Source organism: Austrofundulus limnaeus, unplaced genomic scaffold (genome assembly GCF_001266775.1).
Source record: "Austrofundulus limnaeus strain Quisiro unplaced genomic scaffold, Austrofundulus_limnaeus-1.0 Scaffold14, whole genome shotgun sequence".
NCBI classification, from domain to species: Eukaryota; Metazoa; Chordata; class Actinopteri; order Cyprinodontiformes; family Rivulidae; genus Austrofundulus; species Austrofundulus limnaeus.
Window position 1 is genome coordinate 3920851 of NW_013952416.1, and position 27894 is coordinate 3948744.

Below are 27894 nucleotides of genomic sequence, written 5' to 3' on the forward strand. Positions count from 1 at the left end.
ACACCATCCACACCATAAACAGTGTTGGTGCTGCACTGCTTCCCCCCCCTGAGACGCCGGATGGTGGACCAGAATCGCCAAAGTGTTTAGTAGATTTAAAAATAAATTTCTGGTGGAGTATGCACCTTTACTATTTTATGCAGATACAGGGGGTGTGTGTGTGTGTGTGTGTGTGTGTGTGTGTGTGTGTGTGTGTGTGTGGTTTAAATAGCAGGGTGTTTCCAAAAGAACAAGTTCTTAATGGGATCTTTTATGCAACAGAAACCACAGAATTCACCTCTTTATCTCTTACATATGATACTCAGCTTAGTATTCAGTATTCAACATATTCAGTTGCTAATATTTTTTTTAACGTATTGTTTAGATCAGTGGTTCCAACCCTGGTCCTCAAGTACCCCTATCCAGCATGTTTATTTGTTTCCCTGCTCTTCAGCAGGTCTTCAGAAGATTGTTAATCACTCATTCATTCAAACCAGGTGTGTCAAATCAGGGAAACATCTAAAAATCACAGATTTAAATGTTGACCAACACCTCAAAAGCTTCTCTGAGCTTGACGAGACATTTTCAAAATATAATATTGACTAGTTTTATGGGTTTTTTTTTTTAATTGCCTCTGGAAGCCATTGATTCTTTGCCATTTATTTGTAAATAATAAATCCGAAAACATGTATTAGTGATTCTCAACCCTAGCCCCAAGGACTCCTTTCCTGCATGTTTAGATGTTTCCCTGATTTGACACACCTGGTTTGAATGGATAAGTGATTAACAATCTTGTGAGGACATGCTGAATAGCAGGGAAACAAGTAAAACATGCTGGATAGGGGGTACTTGAGGAGCAGGATTGGGAACCACTGGTTTAGATACTTCTATGGAGGTGTGTTAAGATGTAATAGCATGATAGACCATCGAGAATAAAATCAAATTATACCTAACCCTAAGAAAATCCATGCAAAACACATGCAAGTTGACAGCAGACGCGTGGCTTTCCTGGGTGAGATGCAGGTTAAAAGAACAATGGCAAACTGAAGGAAAATACACATACATAGGTAAACACAAGCAAATGCAGAATTCATAAAAGCCTTAAAGTAACAGACTTCTTTTAGGAAAAGAAAGCTGTAGTACATGAATATGTTGAGTAGTTCTACAAAAACTTAAACGAATCCACTAATAGGCAGAAAAAAATATGAGTCTATGTGCAAAAAGCTAAATGTGGCTCAGAGATTTCACACTGTGATAAAAACTGGAAAAACACACATTACTAAGAGCTATAACTACCTACAAATAAGGAAGAAGGATTTCTTAGTTGAAAACAGGTTTTATGGTGCAATAATCATACAGRTTTTATAACTCTGCATTGCAGTACCAGTATATCACTCTAACACAAGTGTTCAAGAGTCACAAAAAGAAATGTTGCTGCAGGATCACATGTATTCTTATTTTTTACCTCGTGTAAATAGGCTACTTTGTTATTTTGTTCTCATCTTCTCACAGAAATAAACATGGCTACTGTTTAATGATATTAGTCTCTCTTTTTTTTTTCATTTCTTGACAGCATACTAAACAGTTTTCATGGGATAAACTACAGAGATGTAAATGAGTTTAATTGGAGCAGTAGCAGCAGCCTGCAGGGTGCTACAACTGTCAAACCGAAAACGTCAACAACGCTTTGAAGCCTGCCGACCCTAAATCTCGGCTAGCTAGCTAACTCACTGCACCGCCGCTCTCTGGCGCTAACCTTACCTACGATGTTATATTATTTCTATTACCGTTTCGAAATGCAAAGACCYGGTCTTCAAAAAAGAGGGAATACTGTAGAGAACAGACACCGACAGCCCGCTGGTTCAGCGGTCAAGCTAGCAGGTAGTGGGACACAGATTAACGCTCTGTATTACCTTCAGCGTTTCCCCCCGAGTCTCAACCGAGGCCTTTCAGTGAAGACGCGACTGGAAATATGTTCGTCCTGTGCTCATATGTCTTATTATTGACATGAGGATGTCTAAGCTCATAGAGTCGTAGTTAAATTGTGTTAAGGTGGCACCTTGTGAGGGACTGCCGCTGTTATTACACCTCAGTGACGTGGAGCGTCTTTCCTCCTTCCGTYTTGCAGCCACAAACCGCGGCGATGWTGTATGGCAAACGGAGTTATCATTTAATCATTAGACAGGCTCTTTACAACACCACTTTGAACATTTAAAACAATTTCCTGAGATAAATGATGTCACCTTTCACACACAAACACATATATATTGAGCTTCCAGCTCCAGATATCTAACAAAATGTTCTTTCCATTGAGAATAAGCATTTTTTGGGGGGTGGGGGGAAAATAAATCCTTCTAATAGAAGCTTGCGTTTCATAAATCTATAATTCAGATATTGCTACTTATTGTTTTTTTATTAGATATCCAAATTTTTAGAAAGGCTTTTCCAGATTTCAATTTGAAATCATTAATAATAATTAAGGCATTCATTGAAAGGATCACCCACTGCCATTCACACGCATTTTAGGCTTCTGTTTTGGAGACAATAAATTAAAATTTTAGTTAGTAAACACGCAATTTTAGGCATTCTGTTCAATTATGATTAAGAAGTGTGTCAATTAGGCTAGGATAAACGCTGTTAGTAGAAAAGTAATTACCATGGGGTGAGATTTTATTATACTACAACGGCTTTCCATACAGGCCGCAGCCTGGGAGCGTGCACGTTTGACGTTCCTCCCCCTCCTCCTCCTCTTTGCCAAATCTCAGCATCCTTAGTTTACCAGGTGTTTAGCAGGTGGGCATGTAGACAGTTCTGTTCTCTGGGTAAAACCTATATCGCAGTTTGTTCAATAAAATCCAATGAATATTAGGTCTGCAAAACATTTTATATTTCCTTTGAACTGAGCAACAAAACTCTATTTTCTATTTTGATTATTTTCTATCAACACAAAATAATGGTTAGAAAAAAAAACAGTTTCAAAAGTGAACCATGTTAAAATAAAAACAAAAGCTTCAAAATATAACAGCTCACATTTTAAACATTAATTGTTCTGAGACATTAAAAATGATGTTTTAAATGACAGTTTTATTTTTTTTCTATCTTGTAATGTTTGTTTTCAAAAATTAATTACAATTATTTATTGTTAGTCATAGTACAAACCTGCTTTTAATTAGGTTTATGATCAGTGTTTGAAGACTTWTTGCTAGGTAATTTAAGGCTGACAAGTTTCTTACAAAATATTTGTTTGTTAAATACTTTTGCATTATTATGCCTTTTTTACATATTGCTTTGCTTGTCAACATATTTCACAATCAGCTGTAATGCAAAATGCTGCAGCTGGGAGCATGTTGCATGTTTGGATGTAGCTTGGAGTCTCTGGTACTGAAAGATTAAAAAACACTTCACAAAAGTTATGATCCTGCTTCTTTTGGATGCCATCTAACAGATCTTTGAGACTTTGAAGGCCAAATAAAACATCAACCACCACGAGATTAGTGAACATTTTTGACGTATGTGCGTAACTAGGCCGTTACACCATGATGGAAGAAATACAGACAAAATAGCTCATTTGGAAAAGTTTTATTTGGTGAAGATCCTGCACAACAAAGAAAATAAAAAGAGATAGATATGCAGCCATTGCTGGACCCAGAGAACAGAATACCATTTTCACATCGTTACACAGAAATCCACCAGTTAACACATCACACCAAATCCTCAGCAGAAAGCACACAAGGACAAATGAGTGGCCAATTTAGATTAAAGCATACCAATTGTTTAACACTCCCAAACAGCTGGAAAAATGCTAATTTAAAACCAGAAAAAGCCTGTTAACAGTGCAAATTGTCATTAAAGGCTTGTGTTCGCTCTTCATTCCTACAGTGTTTATAGTATTGCACACACAATGATTAAAACACACCTGCAGAGCTAAACATTTGCAGACATGCTACAGATTTCTAAAGTGCTAGCTTAAGATTAGATGAAGAGTCAGTCTGTGCATTACTTCGTACCAAATTCAAGACTGCAAAGCAGGACAGAAGATATACTTTAGTGTCTAGTTATACATTTTTTCCTACATTTACATGCAAATGCATCGACTCCCCCCAACACACACAAAAAATAGAAAAAGAACAGTCATTTGCTCTGCCGTTATCAGAAATACATTCTGTGTGGGAATAAAACTGAACCCTGACAGCCAATTCTTAAATGCATAGACGTCTGAAAGTCATTTTTAGACAGGATTCAAGGTCTGCGAGGACTGGAGTGAAACTAGATGAACAGTTGAAGGACTAAATATGTACACCGTCACAGTAGTCAAACACTTCACTTTCAAAGTGGAGAAAAATATTGATCATGGGAAAAGTAAAAAGCCATTTTAAGTTGTACTTTTTAACAAAACAATATTAAACTATTGTCAGAAACGACAGGAAGAGAAGTTTACCACGTTTGAAAATTTTCTTCGACAAAGGCAGCTGAATAGAGCAACATCAGCTTACAGCCATTTCCCCATCAATAGTAATCCACAAACYCCCACTAACTACACAAACCATTATGATTTATTTCACTCAAAATATATACAGGAAATCTAAAAGTCATAGGGTTTTAAAAACTTTATTATGTAATGAAAAAAAGCAGAAAAATAATTCTTAAAAAAAAGCAAAACTTTAAATCAAAAATCKACTGTTTCTATCAGGAGAGGGACAGTGTTTAAGGTTTTCCAGGACTGACTGATAGAGGTAGAAGTATTAGGCCCGAAACTGAGCCAGAAACCTGAGAAAACGCAACTATTACCCTAACCCTCCAGAAATCAAAATATACATAAAATGAACAAACAAACCCTAGTGCAGGCACAAATAAACTACATCTTTGTACAAAAAGTGTGGTCAAAACTAACAAAAAAAAAATTAATCCAGTGTGCCCATTTCCCCACCCGACGACGTCTCTACGTGTGTTCACTTGTTACACTTAACTGCAATTAAAACATCGGTTTAGACAGCAGTGGTGCTGTTTGGTGAAAGCACTTTTTAGAACCTGAAAGAACTCGAGCTGTTAAAAAGGCGGTGAGGCCACGGAACTGTTTGTGTTGCACTAAAAGTAGCACCAGAGTGAATGAGCTTCGACGGTTAGTGTTGCAGCTGTGAAAACAAACATCGTGCTCTTAAAGTTGGACAAGTCTGTGATGCTGAACGTTACAGTGTGCAGTTCTAAAAGTGAAGAGGCTTTTAAATCCAGCATTTTAGTTTTTAAAAGCAAAAAAAAAGTGGAACCCTGTGTGCATGAATGTAAAACAGCAACGTGCAGGCTACTTTTTGTAACATTTACGTAAAAAAAACGCAAGGTAGTGATTAGTGAAGTTACTGTGCAAAACTTACTTTAACTGTGGAAATAATGATAATTAGTGTTTTCAATGATACAGTCAAGTGTAAAACAGTAAATACAAAATCATAATGAATGTCAGTAACTCARTGATCCATTTCCATGAGGAAAATAAAAAGGCACAAAGGTGCTAGCTTTAAAGGTAGCTCTAACCACCTCTCCCTCATTAACATTACATCTAAACCTGTGCTACTACCTTTAAACGTTAAAGAACCAAACATATTTACAAAATAATAAATTTATAGTAATAATAATAAACYTGACAAGAGAGGGAGTGTTAAATGTAGAGGGTGGGTTATGTTAAAAAGATTTAAAGTGACTGCGAGCTGTGCAGCCGATTCAACAGCTGATCCCAGCWGCCAATTAAAAGCAGGTCCAAAACAGAGACTTTGGTATGCAGAGATGCTGGTTTAGATCTACACCAACCTCTGAAGACCTCTGTATGTGGACATGTTACACTACACACGTCGTCTTAACAACAACAAAAAAAAGGCCCTCATAACCATCTTTTAAAATCTGTTTAGATTCAACTTCACCCTGTCAGGAAAACAYAAACGCTCCAAGGATTAATCAGATCTTAAAGCATCCACACCTTCCATTCCTCCTCAGAAAGTCAGTTTTTTAGCAGTGATGAACTCCTCCAGCTGAACCTTCCCGCTGCCCATGAGGCCAAAAGCCGGATACATGGTTCCCGAACAGTCCACCTGCCTCTCGTAAAGGCACCTCATGGTGTCGGCGTCGTAGAAATACACCCGCTGGGCGTCGTAGTCCAGGCACACGCCAATGCGCTGCGGCATGGGCAGCATGCGGTTTCCCGGGTCACCAGACGATGCGTTCGCGCTGGAAACTGAGGAGGAGGAAGACGCCTTGGGGATGAAGAGTTTGCCCATGCCCAGGGTGAGGAGGGTGAAGGGCTGGGAGAGCTCGTAGCACGCGTCCTCGCTGCCACTGTCGTGTCCGCTGTCATGGTCATACCTGCTGAAAGAAAAACAGGTTAATAGATAAAGTCTAGACGGAAACGTTTCAGAGCTGCACCTTTTAAAKCTTTCAGGACTTAATCTGCTGACAGTTTGAACATTTTTTATAAAGCCAAGAGGTTTTTCTCTAAAAAGGTCAAAGTAATTAAATTCAAACAAAAAGACATCACATTAATATTTACATCATAAAAAGCGCTGTGAACCTGAAAGATATTACTCGCTTAACCATTCCACTCACATGAGCTGATTTTCCAGGCAATTTTGTTCAAGAGAGTGGGGAAAAAAGGTTTATTCTACTCTTTAATTACTTTCTGTATTCTGCCTGCTGCTTATCATTTTGCAATTACCACAGCTTTATTTTTTATTTGTGAAAATAAGGTGCTTCTTTACAGGTTTTAACACGAGTTGATCCAGTGAGAAAAGGTGGGCTTTGTCTGCGACTAAGCTCGTTATGAGTTTATACTGCTTTTTTTACATCTCAGCAGGATAAAGTCTGATTTACAGACTTAGCAGTATAATGAGACAGCTTGTGTTTGGTTCTCAGATCTGAGGAAAATAATCTACAGGTTTCTCGGCACAGGTGTGTTGCACGTACCTCGGGCTGCTGGTATCTCTTGGATTGTGAAACCATTCAAGCAGCTTGGTGTCAGATGCCACTCCCACTTTAACCACATACGAGTACGGTTCCACCTTAAAGGCCCAGTAGTGTCTGCAAAAGCAAAATGGCCACTCGTAACCACACTGAAGCTATTTTAAACAAGTGTTAATACTGCAAAATAAGAAGTCTTTGCATACCGTCCCTGAGAGATGCCGGTGTCTCCAATGATGTAATCCAGACCAACGTAGCTGCCCGTCTGCACACGCTCTGCTGCCAGGAGGAAGGCCATGCCTGCCACGCTCTCCACAGCATCCCGTCGATTGTTCAGAACCAGACGCTCCGTACTGAACCCACACTTGTCACTGAACAGGAAGCCAAAAGCTGGATGATAAGAACAGAGAGTAGATTGTGAGTCAATTACAAATAAATTAGGAAAATAAACTTTACAGAAAAAATGAAGGTCGGAGGAAATTGATTAAATCAGTGCGTTTGTAATGAGTAAGTGGCAAACAGTGACACAGGAGGGCGCTATAACACAAGAAATCAGCTCAACCGTTCATAGATCTCCATTCGTATAAAATCATTCTGGTTGCAATTAAAAGCTTTCTAATAATAGTTCACAGGCTAAAGGCCATGATTACCATAATCTATGACTCAAATATATATGACTGTGGCTGCTCACTCAGCCGTCCCACTGCAATCTGAAGTCTGCTCTGGGTGAAGCACTTCATTTGCATGTATCAAGAGAAGTCCTCTAAACAACTAGGGCATGAAAATGTTAATGTAAAGCCAGCTGAGGGGTGAACAGCTTTGATGTTACTTTAAGTAGCAGACGTGCTGCTAGCAGCCATCATGTGACAAAGCAATGGATACCTTAAATCTTACAACTGCATTTTTTTTAGCCCCAACAAGCTCATCACAGCTGAAATACAGAGAATTATATTTAGGTCAGTGATACTTGTGTGTATTCTATGAGATTGGCTTCATATTTACTGTTAACTGATCCATTATTGCTGTCATAAATTCACTGACATTAAATGAAACACCTGAGTCAAGATTCTCAGACAGCGATGAGAATTTAACTTCCTACTTTAAGCTTAAGGCAAAATAAAGTTATGAAAATTGTCATAATTTGAAAAACATGTAGAAATAATGTATGTACTGATAAAGAGTGGAATCACTCCCCAAACTGCGGGTGAAAATCCAAGGAAACTTTACAGCAGCTGAGTCAAGAGTACAATAAAGGACACAATCTCTTACCGAYAGGATATATTTTAAATAAAGTTCAGCAGATGATTAGTGATTACCCACAGTTTTAAATTTATTCTCTTTTTCCTTTTAACAAATAAATGCCAGCAGGAGGAGGAACAAAAAGGGACGGCAGTTTTTTTTTTCCGCCCAACTGTGGCAACACCATCCACTCCCACGCACTCAGACAAAAGCCACACTAGTTTTGGCTGCGTGTTATCAAAAAAAAAAAAAAAACTCTACTTAATTATCTTCACCATGTGAGCTCAAAGGCAATTAAAAATCAAAAACAAAACCATCTGTCATCCAATAATCCTTAAGTTAAAAAAAAAGTAAATAAAATGCTTACTCGGACGTGCTCAGAGAACTAAAGAGAATAGAAGCTTAGCTCTTCCTTTAGCCAAAATGGGGCCCAATAAGAGGMTCTGTCCCTCATGTTAATAAATGCACCTGACATTAACAGCATACTAACACAGCTTGAACTGACTGAGCTTAAAAAAAAAACAAAAACATTTAGATCCTCTGACCATTTAACATTTGTTTTATCCCCTTTCACTTTTCAATCTACATAGGTTATTAAATAATTTAATTAATTAAAATATTTGTATTTTTACTCTGTATGATACATCATTTTAATTTCATTACCATATTTATTCATGTATAATACGATCTCGAGTATACCAGTAATACAATCATCACTTTTTGATCTTACAAAGCATAAAAATCTAATTATCGATAACCCGTGTATAATAATATCCCCCTCACTTTATGGATGATTTTTAGGGTCAAATTTCTAGTATTACACATGAATAAATACAGTAATTAAAATAAAAATGATGTATCATGCAGAGTAAAAACACAAATAAAAGGACTTCATGACATTTTAATCATGTGACTGAGGTGTACCTGGTGCAGGTGGGGTGTGGAAGGTGACCTCGGGGCTGTAGGGGCTGCACATGGAGTTCCTGCAGCTTTGCACTCTGAAGACATACAGACTGTTTGGCTCCAGTTCTTGCACTACAGTGCTGGACCCATAAACTCTGTCTGTGGCCTTCCAGACACTGCTGTCCTCACCGTCCTCCTGGGCCGGGGACTGGCTCGGGCTGCCAAGCCTAATTGGAGAGGGGGAAGGTGGGGGGGGGGGGGTTTACATTTTGCAATATTTTCTTCAATTCAAACCGAGTCGTCTTCTACAGTTGTGTCTGAACCCACTTGCGGTACTCAAGCACGTGGTGGTCAGTAGGCAGGTGGTCATCAGACAGCCTCCAGCAGATTGATGCTTCGTTATAGACTTTGCTGAGGGACAAGTCAATCAGCGGGGGATCAGGAACTGTAACAGAAAATGAACCAGTATTTTAAATATAAACAGGAGCTGGTAAGGCAGAGCTCAAGGTTCACCACAAAAATTACTAGCACAAATGTATTACTCATTTATTTTTGTCCCAAATTTAAAAGTTAAAATCAGTGCAAAATAATTCTGTGTGGCATTTCAGCTTATAATCATTAATCACTGCAAGGGATACACAGATTAGATATGTTTGGATCAAGAGTTTCCACTTAGAGCATGGAGAGTGTGAACAAGAAGAAGTCTTTGCATAATGGATCTTAAAAGGTTTTTACAGACTCACTGCCTGGAAGTGAGCTGAAGTAAAATCATCTCCACCACTAACAGTACTTTTCACTTCCTCTCTCCCACTTAACCTGTCCTCCTTTCACTTTGTTGCTACATTTACTGTCAATCCTTCTCCAGGTTTTGCTGAGAAACAATCCAGTTCTGCCTTTAGATTCATTCAAAACTTCTATTTCATCCTGATTCATGTTAGACAAGTTCTTCAAGAGTCTTTAGTTACCTTGAGTGCTTTCAGTTGGTTTTTCTTTAGAAAGAATCAAACTACTGCAACTATGTAGGTCATATTTTCTACACAGATTACACTTCTTGTCAGAACATCCCTAACTACAGTTGTCTCATTTTGTAAATTCCCTTTTCTATAACTACTTCCTCTATAAATCTAAGTGAGAAAAGTTGGGGGAAAAAAACATCTCAGCCTGACATTATGACTAAATTTCTAGCTTTAGCATCAAAACATATGGTGGAAATAATTTTCTGTTTCACAGTATAAATTATACCTTACACCAGTGGTTCCCAAACTTTTTATCTTCTGACCCACAAAATATCCATGGCAAAAACTTGTGACCCCAAATATTACTGGTCTGAGTACACAAACTTTGTTAACAACCCTAAAAACACAGGCTTTTTGACAATCTAAACAGTTTGTGCACAAATATAAATACTTATTTTTTTTCTTATTTTGTGTTTTTGTAATAATTATAGGGAAATATTACATCAGCAATTATTTTATTACCCTTTAAATTGATTTCTGGAGATTATCTAAAGGTGCTTCATGACCCATATTTGGGTTCCAAGCCCAACTTTGGGAACCAAAGTGCAGTGGTTCCCAAACTTTTCAGCGTTTGACCCACAAAATAGCAGCAGCAGAGACCTGTGCCCCCAACTATTTTTGGATGATAAACATATGTATCAGGTCAACTAAACATGGGCATAGTAACAATATTTTTATACTACATTTATCCATTTTAAATACACTAACCTCACTCCCTTGTAACAACTAAGGCAAAAATGTAATTAATTCAGAAAATCTTTTCAGGATCCCACCTTGATGTTTCAGGACCCCACTTTGGGCCCCGACCCCAACTTTGGGAAACACTGCCTTACACTATATTATTTTTAACTGGCATTCAAACGCAAGACTTTACAGCTTCTTTATAAAAAAGTGCAAATGATCCCATAATTGGCAGCATTTAAGTGAACGATGAACACAAAACTGGGGAAACAAAAAAACAACTAAGCCTTATGGAAAATTCAATTTAGAAAGGTTTATACACAAATATGATTTACTCTATGAAAACATTTAAAATGCATGTTCAGACAAAAAGAAAAAGGAGAGTCGTATTCTTTTCTCGAGACTGTTTCCTGCTGCATCATCTGCCAAGATGGAGTTAAATTACTGCAGCACAGAAACGCTTCCACTGCATCTTTTCCCTCCCTGAGCACAGTGAGAGTGTCGGTGCAGAAAAGGCCTGCAGGCTGACTAGATTAAAGGAGCACATAAATAACACTGCCACCTAAATGTGCCATATATACTATTGCATCCTCTCAAAAAGAATGAAACTTAAAAAACAAACATTGGGGGGGGAAAAAACGCCTAAAGAAGCAAAATTATTCTGTTATTTACTTAAAAGTTATAAATTGAAACATACAGAGGGGAAAAAAGAATTTTGGAAACATTTTAACCCATTTATATGCATATAGTGTTAAATCAGAATAATGCTCAAGTTTTGACTAAAAAATTTTATCCATCATGATATTGATTTAAATAACTGGTTCAGTCTGTCCACTAAAATCCTGAAGCACAAACTCATGCTATCCTCCTCCTCTTTCAGCTTTGGTCACTAACCGTCAGAGACAACCATCTGTTGTGTCGCCGCAATTCAGGAATAACTGATGTGTGCTGAGGTATGTCAACTCCCGTCTACAGTATCAGCAGCACGTCAGCTCCAAATTTTTCATTTCCTACATTTGGTATCGGGGAAAAGCTCTCACTCAAAGTTACAGATTTTATTGGCATCGGAAAGATCTCGGTTATGAGGGCGACCCTAAACTCCTATCAGCTGTCACCACGTCCAGCTGTGACTGAAGGAACTGTCAACACAGGCACCATTTGGAACTAAATACATTTCTGGAGCACGCCYTCTCTCAATCAGCATGTCATAAAARGCTCCCTTGTTATATATGAGCTCAACCAAATGTTAAAAACTATCACTCAGTCACAATAAGATCATCTCAATCTCCCAGAATACATTGAATTCACCAATTAAAATCTGAAGTTTAGAAAAGGTAGTTAAAGTTTTCACTGAACAGTGCAACAAATACATTGTTCCTGCTCTCAATGCATTTTTTTTTTCATTCCCCTGGGTCGTTCGTACCTCWTTACCAAATTTAACTTTGCAGTTTTCATTAAGCATATTTCTACAATTCTACACCCAAAGTGATTCAATCTAAAGATCTGAAAATCTGAAAATCCAAGTCAAAGAATGTGCTTGCGGTAAACAGAGTGGAACAAATTATAGCCATATCTGCATCTTGTCAAGCAGAAAAAAGAATTATGACCCAACAAGCATAATGCTTTATTTAGATTCAGTGGTTTTAGCTTGTACACAAAAATGACAGCGCATTCAGACAGAGAACAGAGCAATGTGTTTATTTCTGACACTTGGATCAACTTTATCTCTGCTGATCATGCTAAGCAAAACTAAAAACAGCCTGTGCAGAACTGCAGATCAGACATGGGCTTCAAAGAGCATGAAAACCTACAATCTGAAGATTCCTGCCCTAAACAGAAACCCACAGCTGACCTCTGACCTCTAAGCACAGCACAATCCACAGGGCTGAGCACGTGACAGGCTGGTGATTACAAACAGCTTATTCTGGCACTCACGTTTTCAATGGCATCATTAAAACCAGCAAGTCTTTATCTGATATGGACATTTCTGTCAATGTACATAAGCGTTGTTTGTTCAGAAATAAAAACAGGCAAAAATACCATGAACGATCCGAGTCACATCTGGYCAAACAGCTCATCAATAAAATAAAATGTAAAAATAAGAGACTGTACCTCCTCCAAAGCACATTTCTTTAAGCAGCGTTTCTTCTTTGGAAGTGTCGAGCACAAACTCATCAAAGCAGGGGTCTGCTGCAGGATGGAAGGTCTTCAGAGAGTCTGTGGCTTTCTGGATTCTGAAAACATACAAAGCAGATCAGAATAAAACAAACTAAAATAAAAACATTTTATTCACTAACCCCTAAAATGAGCAGGTGGTCCAGACCTTTGCAGAGGACTCCTTTCCTTAAGCCCTTGATCATTCAAGASCAAGCAGTGGAGCAGGTTGAGTGTTTTAAATATCTCAGCATAGAAATGGACAKTAGCCTTTCCTTCTCTAAGCATGTCGACAACATTTACAAAAAGTCTCACCAACGCCTCCACTTACTGAGGAAAATAAAGGCATTCCATATCAGTAAAAATGTTTTGGAACTGGGCTACAGGTCATTGATCGAAACCATCCTCATTTTCAGTATTTCAACCTGCTATAGTTTCATTACAATGAAACAAAAAAAACTATCCTGCATCGTTAACCAGGCTAGCAAGATCACTGGTTCAGTACAAAGCCCGCAGTCTGAGCTGTAKAAGGCCTCTGTGGTCAGGAAAGCCACTCAGATCACAGAGGACCAGTCACATTCTCTTCACCATCTTTTTCAGCTTCTCCCTTCTGGCAGGSGTTAGAAAGTTCCCTTGTCCAGGAAAAACATATATTAAAAAATCATTTGTCCCTTCTGCAGTTACTCTATTAAACAAGGCTGCAGAGTTACATCACCKCCCACCCCACCATCCCCCATTTTAGGACTGTTTTAAATTTGGTTGTTTTGTGTGGATATGGGTTTTATTATAGCACTTAGTGTCACTGATAGCTTTTTTTTTTACTTATTTTTGAATGTATGTTTTTAACATGGAGCCCTGTCAAAGATGATTTTCTGTCATCTTTGAGACAGACAATAAAGCTCATCTATCTAAAAATACTTRCTTAAAAGACATGGCAGTGTTTTGTTTTGTTTCCTGGGTTAGACAGTTGGACAAAAACTCATTGTTGACAAGAGAACCAAACATGCCACAGCAGAGTTCTCGTAAGTGAAAAGGTTCCCAGATTATTTAAAGCTGCTAATGCAGCTCAATTAGTCAGCTTAAAGCAGAAAATACACCAACACACAGCTCTGACTGGACACTGCAGCAAATGGCTTTCCTTAACTGCCCTTGGGTTTAGTAACCCGTGAGCACGTGTCCGTTTCTGACACACTCCAGTCACCCCAACACATAATCCAACGCACACAATGAACACTAAAATAAACAAACCAAAGCCAATTTATGAAATCTACAACAAATGCGGTATTCATTAACACAAGAGGGTATTTTTTTTAATGTTTTTAGGCTGCTTGGCAACCATCTCAATCACACTGCTGATGAAAAGAAAATTCATCCTAAGAGTTTGACAACACTGCTACACCACAACAAAACATTTAGTTAAATTTTGTTGCTGTGTTATATAAAAAKCAAATTTATTCACTTTAACCCTGCAACATATTAGATATTCACCATTCAGATTGAACTTCTAGGTCACTTTTACATTACGRACAGGTTATCCATAATAGTTCAGCACTTTATTGGCAACATATTATTCAAAGGAGGTGATCAGTGATCTGCTGCGTACCTGACGTGAAGCTGCTTTGCTGTTTGTACAAAGCAGGACTGATCGGTCTCTTTCAGCACCTCCTGGGCATAGCCAACCAGCCCGCTGTTCTCCAGCATACCCTGGTACTCCTCCACCTAGGAAACATTTTTAAAATTAGTATAATTCTGATTACTCTCAACCCAAAAGTTATTATGCCAACAACATCCTGAGTGGAAATGAAGCCATTTCATGTTCAGTTTGAAAGAAAAAAAGTACACTGTAGGAAAACTACAAGCTAGTTTCATATAAACTAAGTAAATAAAACAAAATGAAATAAAAAAAATATGGGGACCACACAGAAATAAGACCCGGTTTGGCATTTCCTACCTGGCTTTTCAGATGATCCAGGCGTCTGTTACGAGACTGCTCAATGGATCTCAGCATCTCTGATTTTCTTTCTRGAAGAGTCTCAAACAGACGCTCAAAGTGCTCGTTGGCCTGACGCTCCGCTAGCTGCCCATTTTCCTTTAAGAGTAAAAATAAAGAAAATGGGATAAAGACAAATACACTTCAAAAGAACAAAAAAAAAGCATAAATATTTATTGCAGAGTTGCAGGTGAAGCTGAGAACGGCTATTGTTAATTTAAAACTACAGAGCATCCCACGTTGCTTTCATACCACTTAAACACTTGAACGTACTTTGATGTTGCACCTGAATAGGAGAATGATCAAAGTGAAAAGGAGAAAAGGCTTTGAAGCAGAAACGGACGTGCGAGAAGCTAGCTAAACCCTGCATTTCAAGGTTTGTGTGGTTTGCAAATTGTTTTACGACCTTTTTTTTTTAATTCATACCCAGAACGGTTGATTGTGTGGCCACACAGACTGGTTTTTAGAAAGTCATACTTCTATTTACAGCTTTACAAAAAACCCTCAGGTTTTATAGCACAGATTAATCATATTCATGCTGCTTAATAGAGCTATGAACCATTTCCGGAGGCGTTACCATGGGTGACGAATCCTTTTTTTCTACACAGGTTTAAGAAAAGACTGACATCTTCAAAGAACTGAGTTTGGGGAAACATTTAAAAAGAAAAAAAATGAATGGGGTAAAAGGGCATGCTAAAATAAGAGTTTAACAGTGACTTGACATAAAAAGAAATGTTATTTGTRGGGATGTCTTAAAATGAATACAATCGAAGAAGCTAAACTTTTGTGGTGTTTATTTGGAGTTGCAGCAGCATGAGTCAGCACTCTCACCTCGGTCTGATTGATGAGCCGTTCGATCTCAGTAATCTGAGTCCTGACCTGGTCTTCTTTGCTGATGAGGTAATGGATACTCTTGGCCAGCTTCTCCTGAGGACAAAAGAGATCAGCAGCATTTTCAGCAAACAGTTAAAGCCTGTTTGGAAACACACAGCACAAACAATTCAAGGAACAATTGTTCTGAACACCCAAGAATTTCAATTTTAAGTTGTTTTTTTTTTACAGGATTCATGCAGTTCTATTTATGCTTTCTCATATGGGTAACCTGTTCTAAATTGGCTTTTATCATCATTTTTCTTCARATTTCACATCATTTAAAAATTGAAGCTATAAATAGTTCTTGKTCAATGAAAACGTCTGCCACAGACGCAGCAGAAATAAAACTGAAACCTAAACCTTTGCTGAATTGGCAACAGTTTTCCGGACCGCTCAGGACARCTGATAAACGCTGTACCAATAAGATGGAAAAATGGTCTCATTAAATATTAAGCAGCACATTGTTTGTATTCACACACACAAGAGTGCTGAATTTCACTGATTTGGCTTTGACTTGTTGATGCACCTCAAAGATTAATTACTATTCATACATTTTATTTTTNTGTTGATGCACCTCAAAGATTAATTACTATTCATACATTTTATTTTTGCCACTAGCCATATTTAAAAAGTTTTATTAATAAATTTTGAGAACAAAAAGATTAAAAWTAAATCTACACGGCAACACAAATCTGATGGCCAGAAACCCAGGATTTAGTTTCCYATAGGACTGACAGTCTGGCACACAGATACAGGTCAAGCATCAATATTACAATAGGAGTAAAATATCCAAGGACCAGTCAGTACAACAAAACACCTGCTATTAAATGYCTTTTCAGTTTTCCATTAACATCTTAAACACAAACAGCTTCTAAAATCAGGTTAAATGTTTCTACAAACATTGCAGTTTTTGGCTGAATTTAAAGATTTTCTTAGGTAAACATGACTCATTCAAATTTAAAGCAGCTGTGTTAAAATATCAATAGTACAAAGTTCCAGACTTGTTGTTACTTCCTGAGCCATGATGACTTTAAGACACTGTAAACTGTGGCACTGTGTGCATGCTTAGATTAAAGTTTATCATTACTGTGCTGCACTCTAACAAACCAAACCACTTCAGATAAAAACTATTGTATACTCTATCAGCTGATACCTGGACAATTCCCCAACTTATCTTTTCTCAAAAGAACCACAGACTCTGTGTTACCTTCAGGATCTTGTAAGCACTGCTCATAGAAGTGACTTTGTGGTTGGCGTGGGACCCCCCCAGCTTGCACAAGTGACACACGGGTCGTCTGCAGACTTCACAGTACATGTTCACCTTCTCCATCTCGTGCTCCGGACACATGAGCACCTGAAACATTTGGGCGAACACATGCCTCATTATCAAGGGGAGAAACGTGTCCTTGRGGGTGCTGGACACAGCTGCAGACTATACAGTTACACGGGCGACATCATCTACAAAACAAGGAGGTAAAATTAGAGCAAAGAATGCAGACACGCATTCGGCTGTCGTGTTATACGGAACAGATTTCTGCATGTTGGTTTAACTCAACAAGGACTAAACATTAGCTGAAGTGAAACAGGAAGAACACCAAAAAGTAGGCAGTTCAGTGTACCACGTCTTAAAATAATAAGATCTAAATCAGCATTTTTAATGCTAAGAAGTCAAATGTGTCTGCAGTGAGCTAAACAAAGATTTCAAAAACTCTAAATTCAGTTAATCACTGTAAAAATAAATTTTTAATAAATAAAAATTAACATTAGATTCTTCTAAAATATTAGTTGACGCTACTTGCCTTGGGTCTAAAGTTTGTGGTGGGTCCCACATATTCATGCTGAGCTTTGGGGGTGCCCCATGGGTGGTGCAGCTTGAAGCACTCYTTGCAGTAGCTAGCCTTACAGTCCATGCAGCTCTTCGTCGCCTCCTGCTGCTGTGGAGGTTTACAGATGTTGCACATGATGGCGACGGCGGCGCGGGCGGCCTGCCTGTAGCGCTCCACTATATTTTCCAGGGTGAAGTTGCGGAACAACATGCTGATGCCACGTTCGCCCAAGTCGATGTCGTGCTGGCAGCCTGGGCACGGGATGGTGGTGATGCGGGGAGTCACCGACCCCCTGCGCCATCCCGGAGAGGAGATCGAACCTAAACAGGAGGGCAACAGGTCACGAATGAGTAAAGTTCATCTGTGGTAAAGATTCATACCCATCGGGTCATCATGTTTCCAGTCTTGTCTGAGGCCTCATTTGGACATGAAAGCAACAATTTAGTCAAATTGAAAAGAAGAAATTGTTTGAGAGAGTGTCAAAATGGGGCCTTTGATAGAATACCCCTTTGTGTCGAATTCTGGGGCAAATTACATCACCGGTAGTGACTTGCCAAGTTTAAAAGGCAAAAATGTCTTCGCAAACAGGACCTCAGCAAGTTTCCATTTCTGTCTTATTTCCACAATGACAACTGCTCAAACAGAGAGGCATGGCTGTTTGGAGCAAAACCCTCACTACAGGCAATGCAAAGAGAGACTGTCATTCAGGGAAACCAAGTCCAGAAGGAGAAACCATCCAAGAGCACTGGCACAATAGTGAGGTATGAGATACAAGATTGTCATGAAGATGGCATTTTTTTGAGTTTGTAGAAAACCTATTGTTCAATTCATTTAACATTTACAACAGAAGTAAAATCTAATTCAAGTGCAAATAATGATCTGGACAAGAAAAAAATAATTCGGAAAAAATTTGAAATTGGGAAAAATCAATATAAAAAGAAACTTGAGCAATTAAAATGAACTGAAACAAAAAAAATAAGCAAATGCTTAAATAAGTATAATCAAATATCCATTTCAATGCATCAACACTTTGCATTCGAACATAATGTCTCTTGAAGCGACGTCACTTTCAAGAGATTTTCACACTGATCTTGTTAACTGATGCCGCAGCATCAGAACAAGGCAGCAACACATCAACATGAGGTGGAAACAAAAAGCAACTTCAGCACAAAAATCACGTCACAAACAGTCTTTAACACATTTAAAAAACACACTTAAAGCCAGCAAACTGAAAAGTCATTTCACACAAAAATTAAAAGTGTGAGCTTCACGTTTTTGGGGGACAGGGGAAGCGAGGAGTGCTGGATTTATCTCAGTTTGCAAGCCGGTATTTCCACTCCGTTTCCGAGGACCTGAAAATTAAATCAAACACTCCTCAGGTAAAAAAAACACACACAAGGAGACTACTTCAAATAGCACTTCTGCAAACAAGGTGCAGCTGAAGGAAAAGCTGTGACAGAGCAGCAAACGTAACGATGTACTGAGCCACGTGCATGCCAGGTGAAATAGGGATGGTGAAGAGAAAGTTCACTAAAAAAGGTGGAAAATTAGAAGAAACTGAACTCCTGCCTCTTAAAAGCTTATCCTACCAGATTGTAATTGATAATAGATGCATCTCTGATGACGGTGATGAGGGTAAAAATCTTGTTTTAAACTTTAGGTGAAAGGCGAATTGTTTTAGGAAGTTTGCAGGTTTTAAAACCAGCTTTAAAAAAAGATGAGTGATTTTCCGTTTTGCACAACCAACTGGTGCAAAAGTGTTTCTTGCATACACAAACTCAAGTTAGCACAGAAAATCTGAGTCAATAAGCTGAAGTCAGGCCATGACCGCAGCAAAGTGTGTATGGATGTTTATCAATTTGTGGCTCTGCAGAGTTGGATGGCTGAAAATGAAAAATCACTGCAGAGCTCGAGCTTATTGTGTTGTTGTGCTCCTTGGCACAGATCTTCAGGCCAAAAGCATTTCCTAAAAAGTAGCAGCAGTGCATTAACATTTTTATTATCATTTAAAGCTATAGAAATATTTTCTATACTTTCAACATCAAAGAAATTTGAACTACATCCTTAGATTCGGTCAAAGTTAGTATTCAGTCTGGCTTTATTAATCTGAGCCTTCTTAAATCATTACGCAGAAAATAATTACAAGTTAAACTAAAATAACTCCTGATAATTGTTTCCGCCCCACCAAAAAATAAAAAATAAATAAGATCGAGTAAAGTAGCCTAAAGGCAAACAAATTTCAGTCTATAAAACACTTATAAATCCTTGCAAGCCCAAACATAAAGGTTGTTTTTTATCCTCTGTTCAACTTGGAAACAGCAGAACCCTACAGTTATCCATCTCTATAAACCTGCTCCACTTGCCACCATGATTTATAAAGTTAATAAAAAAGTTTAGCCGGCGAACTCGCTGAACACGCATTCCTGTTTCGATCCAGCTCCAAGGGAACTTCCACACCGATTTTGGTTCTTTGTATTCTTTTGGCAGTGGGCACAGACCCACGTCTTCATGTAGAGGACTGGTTTCTTTGTGAAAACTGATTTTATGGTCAATGGACATTTTTAAGAGTCCTAAATTTAGTGCTCATAATTGAATCTACTTTCAGATGCACCTCCTGGGTGTTGTCTAAGGGTTGGTCAGTTGGGGTGGTGCAGATGATCTTGGGGTGGCATACAGAAACTCTACAGAAATTCAGTTCATTAGGGGTGCATCGACTGCAGCTTTCTGGTCAATTACGATCTTTAAATAAAGCCTGACCTGCCAATTCCGATTTTGGCCAATACTGATTTTTTACAACTTGACACGGTCAGGTGTTATAAGACCATAAAACACCTTCAATGTTCCAATCTTATTTTATAGTAAAAGATGAAACAATACCCTTAAAACAATATAAATTTGTTTAACTGGACATGAGTGCTCACAGAAGAGCAAAGGGGACAGTGGCTGATTGCGGACGTTTGCAGAGGTAGATAAAATGGCTTCTRGTGCAAGTATTGGCCGATAATTAATCTCCAATAATTAAGCAAATTGGTGCCCTTAATTTTTATATTTAGGCTACTTTTGCAAACAAGAGRTGGTGAATCTACTTCAATAGGGAGGACAGTAATTTTATAGGGGTGGTAACTGCCTAGTCTACTTTATCATTAGAAACCTTGCCATTCATTCCAAACTTGGTGAGTTTGTTTGGTTGTATCGATCGTGTTGATGCAGAATTTGTAGGGGAAAAAAAGGTAGAACCAAACTAGGGTTTCACAGGGGGTTCTATAGTAACACTGTACTCACTACTATAGCTATTCAAAACACGAAGCCCCCGTCTACCTCGACTTCCAAACGACCTTCCCACTGTGGCTGCAAGCAATGGACAGAGAGGTGAGATGAGACCAACAAGGAAAAAAAATGAAACCATACATGTGAAGTGATGAGTGAATCCAGCCTTTAACATTGTTACACTGCAGACCAAAAGCAAACTTAAGAAAAAAAAAAGACAAGTGTGTTTAAAAAAGAAAAAAACATGAGCATTTTAAACATCTATACAAGGTGAGTATTTAGGGTTTGCATTTTATTATCAGTGCCAAGTTTACATTTTTGTGCCTCTAAAGTTTAAGCATCCTCCAGGACTTCAGTGGAATTTATATTGCTGGAATCTATTTTTTTAATCCAACATACTCACAAAATGGCCACACAACAAACACCAAGAGATAGTTAAGAGTTCAGACAGAAAAGCTTTAGGTCAATACAAAAATGTTAACTATTATTCTTCCACTTTAGTTTTTGTGGACAGTTTTGGGTAGAGACTCTAGATTTTTTAAAATTAAATAAAAGTAGCATTACATTAGGGAACAGATCAGCTAAATATAGCAAATACCAAAGCTAGATTTTACAAACTCTAAAACTTCATTTGCAATAACTGGTAAACAAGCWGTCAGTCTGACAGTAACTGGAAACAAGTCTAATTTTGTCTTGTGCTCAGAATTTTAACGTCTTTTTTTTTAATTTATCAAGCCTTAGGAATTAAGACATAAAATACAAAGCTGAGAAAGAATGCAGACAAAGTTTGGTTAACACGTTCTCCTTCTCATTACAACAAAGCTGATTCAAGCTGCACGCTGATAAATGTTGGCTTAAGTCTTCTTTCTCTCCGTCTCTTCATCTAATCCCTCGTTCATTCCTTCCCGGCAGGTCGCATCTCTATGACTACAGGTTATCTGATCTCCCTGTAGTGGAAGCAGCAGAACAACAAACTCGTTGGTGTTAATTATGTACTTAAAAGTTCACCAAAAAAATGTCTCAACACAGGGATTGAGATTCCTAATCTGCAGATTAAATCCATTTAAGACAGGAATAACTTCACCAAGTAATCCCAGAACAAATTTCACAAGCTCCAGGATTAAAACAAATGCACTTAAGAGGAAACAATATTATATAAAAACTACTCAAAACGATTCCCTCCGTCAGCGAGACGTGAGCTTTGGTTTCTCAAAAGCAGGATTTCATTAATTTCCTGCATCAACAGATGGAGTTCTGTCRGTGAAGAAAGATCTCATTCAAGCAAACTCTGAATGAGGGAGTTTGTGTTGGAGAGCAGAGACTCAATGGGGTTTTTACACCAAAGCTGAATAACTCACAAAAAAGCTGTTCACCTCACTGTACTCCAGAGAGTTTTGTTGCTTCGGGCGTTTTGATTCAGATTCTCAGTGTTCGTTCGTTCTCGGCAACGTGGCATCCAGTTTAATAGAAACCTCAGAAAACCAAACTTTAGTTTTATATGAAAAAAAGCTCGGTGCTTTGGCATTAATGTGAAAGAACTCACTAATGCATCCATAATTTCATTTGCATAATAACGAACCATCCATGAAACCCAGAAAACAAAGACACGTAAGATGTTAGCTTTTCAGTATGTATTTTTGTCACTGAACAAACACTTTCTCAACATTTTGGAAAAGCACTTTCAGAAGTCAAATTACATTTACACAGTAATCAAATTAGCAATCTTGGATCAAAACAACTGTCCCATTGTACTATTTTATTCAGTGATATAACAGAAGAAATTACAGGATGTACAGTAGATTACATTTGGTTAAAAAAAAATTCAGTTTATTTCTCAACTCTGGTTTTAGTTTCCAAATTCTAAAGCCAATWACTGAGAAGCTACTTGTTTCTGTGTGAACTGCATTGTGTGGCAAAAATAAAAAACGTATACAAGTTCAAATTTTGGTTTAATATTTTGTGTGGAAGTCGGACTGCTCTGGTTCTCTCGGGAAAAGGCGGTCCAAAGTGCAAACAGGATGAAAACAACCCGAAGCTTTCAGAAGGCAGAAAAGGCTGCTTTTTGTGTCCCGGAATGATGTTTTCAAGGCTTAGACTTTGACTCGCCCAAACCTGATGTCAGCAGTGCCACGAGTCGCAGCTGTGAACTTAAACACTGTGTTTTTAAAGCTAGATGTCCCCCATTACCTCCCTGCTCGGTTTGGTTTTTAAGAGTTTAAAATCCTGCAAATGAGCTTACAGATGTGCTGAGCTGTCTCGTGTGTTGTGCAACACACGYCTGTAAATCAGATTAAAGGTGGGTTGAAAAATGATAATTATTTTATGTTCCCAAAACATTTTTATACAAATGCAAAGCTCTTCTGTGACTGACGGGGATGTTCGATGCCTCGAGGCCATTTAAAGCAGACAGTAAAGATAATTAGAGCTTCAGAGATCTTGTCAACAGTTGTTTTGGATTCCTTTTTTTCCCCTCAACTTAATGTTGACACAACTAAAGCCCATCAAGTTTCTCTGCAGACGGGATGAAAAGAAGTGCTGACTGAGGGTTACGGCTGAGCGCTAAAATTATTTTAAATTTTACTTTTGCTCGTCATTGTTTATTTGGGACGAGAACAGGAGGAGGGGCAGTGTCTGCACCACACTAATACCCACCCACCCACACACACACACACACACACAATACTTGGCCTATTTTCCCCCTCCAAGCCAACTTTTCAAAGCCCATTCTCTCATTTGCATTGGCTGAAGATTTGTTTATTGCTGCAAGAGCTTCTTTTCAGCACCATTACTGTCCTTGCAAATCAAATGTATGCAAGTCTTTTTTTTTGTTTGCAAACTAAAATACTTTATTTCTGTAGACGTAAATAAGTTCCAGCGTTTAACACCCGCTGAATGAGAAGCCTGCAAAACCGAAAGCTGAAGCGGAAAGAAATAAGAGGAAGATATTCAAACAGGAAGTCGACACAGCTGATCTAAAAATCAMTCCGCCTTCCATGGAAGCCCTCAATAAGGACTGAGATGGATTTGGTGGWGGCATTTCGATGAGGTCTGACCCATCAGCTCCATCCACAATCTGTCCAACAGCTTCCATTAATGTCTAAACATACATAAGTTTCAATTGAAATGTGAGATCCCCACTCTAATCGGATACAATTTTCTTTCTGCACAGAACCCAACAATTCCATTCAGTCGTTTTACTTTCTTACCCCSYGACACCCACCTGATCTCACAAGCCTGTCCAGTCTCTCCAAGGACGGGGACGGCACCCTGGACCTGGGGCTGCCGGGCATGGAGCACTCCGAACCGGCGTCGAACGAGTCGTCGTGGTTCAGCATCAGCAGCTCTTTGACACATTTGTGACAGACGCTGTGCTGGCAGGGCAGGATCAGAGGGTGGGTGAAGAGCTCCTTYCATATCGGGCAGATCAGTTCCCGCTCGATGTTCTTGATGGGGACCTGAACATGACGAGACATGACTGTTAAAAAAATATATGTAGCATTTCTAAAGGGTCTTTTGTCATTCTGATTTTTTTCTCCCCTCACAAGCCTGTCATTTCACAATAAAGATGGTTTACAAACGAAGAATAAAGAACTGTACAGAGTCGCTCCTCWTTTTTTTTTTACTTTTAAAGTGGCCTTTATGTTTTCTGAAAGTTTTTCAAAGTTCTTCTTTGAACTTTGCGTTTGACATTTTTTTAGTCCATGRACCTGACTTTAAGAGAATGTATTGTTTTATTAAACCACTAACTTTAACCTATGAATGCTTGAGGTATAAAAACAGGCTCCTAAACTCAGGGGACGATCCCATACTGTGGCAATATAGCTTTTAAAAATATATATCTTTTAGGCACCGTTACTGAAAAACCATCAACAAGTTTGCACTAAATTGAATTTATTAAAACCTCCCAATTTCTTAAAAACCTTCTCCACTTCAATTTTTTTAAGCTTTTCCTTTTTGCATCTTTTTATTTTAAGTACACTTGTGCAATATGCTGCAATTGTCAGATTGAACTGAAAATGAATGTGAAAACAACTAAAAGGAAAAAATATTTTTGAAAGACTTTCAGGAAGCCTAAGACTGAAGGGTCCAAACCAAAATATTTTAATAAAGTCTGGCTCCTTAGATGCAGAATAGAGAAGTAGTATGAGTAATGCTTTCACAGTAGCCTAGCTACTAAAGTCATTAGTGTGTTGAAGGAAAAMATGCTATTTGCTCTCCATCTGCAAMTTGAGCAACATAAACAACATGWRGCTGCATCAATGAGGTTTTAAGTGGCAAGCACTGGAAACAGATACTGGCTTTATTTTACCTGTATACCTTCAAATTCACACCAACACACACCAGTAGGTACAGACAGCAAACCACCACGTAGTCTTTCCCATCATGTTTCTGATTGCATTACATAAGACAGGATTAACCCTGACTAAATATAGAAAAACGAGAAGCTCACGTTTGAACACACAAAAGATGAGAAGTTGACATTTTAAAAAGGGCAATAACAGCCCATCTTCTCATGGACAGCAACCGATGAGTCTTTTAATCCAGGTGGGGAAACTTCCCTGAAACTCAGCCCAGCTGCTTCAAAAGTCCAATAAACACGAGAGTACAAAAAAATGTTTAAATTACCAAACAAATGCCGCCGTCCGCTAGCAAATACCATCCCAAACCACGAACCTAGAGACTAAAGACAACAATGAGTGGACGACCTCCGCCACGCAGAGGAGCCACTGTTTTCAGACAATGACGAGTCGAAACGAATCAACCGTCCGCACACTTCCCTCCGACTTACCGCAACATTAGTGTTGTTACGCCACATCTCTGCAGTGTTCGTGATTAGGGAGAAGAGGCGGGATGTCAGTCAGAGTTAAAAGTACAAAAAACAAAACAAAAAGGACCACGGTAAAAGTCCAAGCAAACTTGCACACATGCGACGTGAAGATGCCGACAGCAACGGCACCAGAGGGGGGAATTTAAATASAGTGACGCAGCGGAGGGAGGGAGGGAGGCAGCGCGTGAATCAGCAACAACAGCGGTCAGTGCAGGAAGCAGGATGTATGGCAGACCGTTGTAGCATATAATCATACCACCACAACTCTGATTGTCTTTTATTTTACATCAAAAGTAATAGAAATATAATTAGTCCCTATGACGTTTATATTAAAAATCTATAATAGAAATATAATTAGTCCCAATGACGTTTATATTAAAAATCTAATCTATCATATTAAGATTCTAATTCAGTGTGTCTGCAATTATGTACTAAAACTGCTGATTAACCCCAATTAAAGATCCAATCATTACATTCAGAAGTCACATAATTAGCCAAATAAGATCTCCTTGTGAGTGATCTAAGAAGCTATTAATACAGAAAAAAGAGGAAAATGCCCTGTTATTTCCCATTCATCTTTAGTTTTTTTTTTTTTTTTTTTTTTTTTTTTTTTTTTTTTTTTTGTTTCATCAGGTCTGACTTCCCCAAGCTGCTGACTGATAATCAATCTACAAAATTTAGTCTCACCAATGGAGTTTTTGTTTTTACAAAAATATCTCTACTCTGACCACCTGTGCTGAAAAGCTCCTTTAGAGCCATGCAGTTCCCATCACTGCAGACAGGACAATATCTGCTGATGAATGCAGCCCCATGTCCTGCCCCATAACTACAAATAAATAAAAACACTGAATATGAAAACATTTTAAATTTCATTATAAAACATACAGAACAAAACAATAGCCTTTACAGCAAGGTTAACAACTACTTTCTGGGGGGCATTTTTTTGCCCCCCAAATGGGGCACCCTTATGAGCGCACCTGCTAATAAATAATTATAACTTGGGTTGGTGTAGGCTATCTGTTCATGTTTTTAAGCACATATAAAAATTATGATTGTTAGAACAAAAAGCATGACTGTGTTGAATACAAAGACTGCAACACCCACTTATACTGCAGTTAACTGGTGCCTGTGTGCAGCAGTCACCATAAGACAGACTGGTTGGTTACACCCTGCATGGGTCACAAGTTCATCTCAACACCAAATAGTGATTGATTTCACCAAATATGGCTGCACTGAACCAGTTGCCTTCGTTCTGCTCATTCCCACTCCCTCACAGCTCCAAGCATGCATGGCTTGTGCCAACTTGGAGAGATAACATATCACCACATTCTGGCAATTTGAAGTTATCCATATATAGAAACACAGACACACATCAGAACTGCTCTGTCTCTGCACACAAAGTGGCCCACATAGTGACAGTAGAGTGTGATTTGATCTGTCTGCAGCAAACACACCCAAACCCATAATGTTAATTTTACTCTGTGAAAATAGAAAATTAGATTTAAAAAAAATAAGCCTATCCTATAACACAGAAGCTTATATTTATACAGCATAGACTAAAAAAGAAGCGTGTGTGTGTACGAGAGTGTGAGCACCACTCCCCGGCTCCGGTCAGCCCCGCAGCCCGGCCTCGCGCCACTGCTGCCGGCTGCTCTCTGACAGACAGCCCGCTGCTGTCAGGAGGAGGACCACAGCTCATCCGGAGGATGAGACCCACCTCGCCCCGCTCGATCCGCTCCACGATGACGCCGAACTCCGTGATGTCCTCAGAGTCTGACATGGCTGCAGAAGATGATGATGATGATGACGAAGATGCAGATGCAAACAGGCTCTGACTCTGAAAAAATAAAAATGTTTAAATGCGATGAGAGGAGAGCAGAGCCACCATCAGCTGCTGCTGCTGCGTTGAAGGGGAGGAAATGAGCTGCGTCTTCAGGGTGGAAGGTGAGACGACATCAAGAAACAGGAGCTGCTCCGCGGATCGCATCCATCCCTCTCTCCTCCCTCCCTTCCTCTAGAAGCTTATTTTTGCTGTCAGGAGAAGCTCCAGTCCACGCGCCCGCTGCTGATTTATTTTAGTCAGCTTCATGTTGGAGGGGAAAACCCCGCCCTCACGTTTCTACCCACAGCACTGTACCGTGTCCCTCAGCGGAGACGTCTCYGCTCACAGAGCTCTTTGTATCCGTCATCTGTTCCCAG

At 38.8% G+C, this 27894-nt stretch overlaps 2 protein-coding genes across 10 annotated transcripts in view; both read right to left on the bottom strand.

Moving 5' to 3' along the window:
* Positions 1-2119, bottom strand: part of ccser1 (coiled-coil serine-rich protein 1) — a 119675-nt gene extending 117556 nt beyond the window's left edge. For 3 of the 5 annotated variants that reach the window (XM_014002730.1, XM_014002731.1, XM_014002732.1), the window contains exon 1: positions 1893-2105. The gene's annotated coding sequence lies outside the window, so the exon portion shown is untranslated. Of the gene's footprint in view, positions 1-1892 lie in introns of all 5 variants that reach the window. The other 2 variants (XM_014002729.1, XM_014002728.1) reach the window with 2 other exon arrangements.
* A 1424-nt stretch (positions 2120-3543) lies between these two features.
* Positions 3544-27688, bottom strand: trim36 (tripartite motif containing 36). Of its 5 annotated transcripts, none has more exons than XM_014002733.1 (13): positions 27413-27688; positions 24088-24322; positions 17574-17920; positions 16982-17128; positions 15733-15828; positions 14863-15000; positions 14515-14630; positions 12870-12991; positions 9388-9505; positions 9082-9287; positions 7125-7308; positions 6925-7038; positions 3544-6330 (listed from the first exon to the last, which is right to left on the bottom strand). In XM_014002733.1, the coding sequence occupies exons 1-13, from the start codon at positions 27473-27475 to the stop codon at positions 5958-5960; spliced, it is 2259 nt and encodes a 752-aa protein (XP_013858187.1). In that variant the 5' UTR covers positions 27476-27688; the 3' UTR covers positions 3544-5957. The 5 variants fall into 5 exon arrangements, with proteins under 5 accessions (XP_013858187.1, XP_013858188.1, XP_013858190.1 ...); XM_014002734.1 differs by having other exon boundaries at positions 3544-6327; positions 27413-27516; XM_014002736.1 differs by lacking the exon at positions 27413-27688 and adding an exon at positions 25657-25826.
* Between the last annotated feature and the right edge of the window lie 206 nt (positions 27689-27894).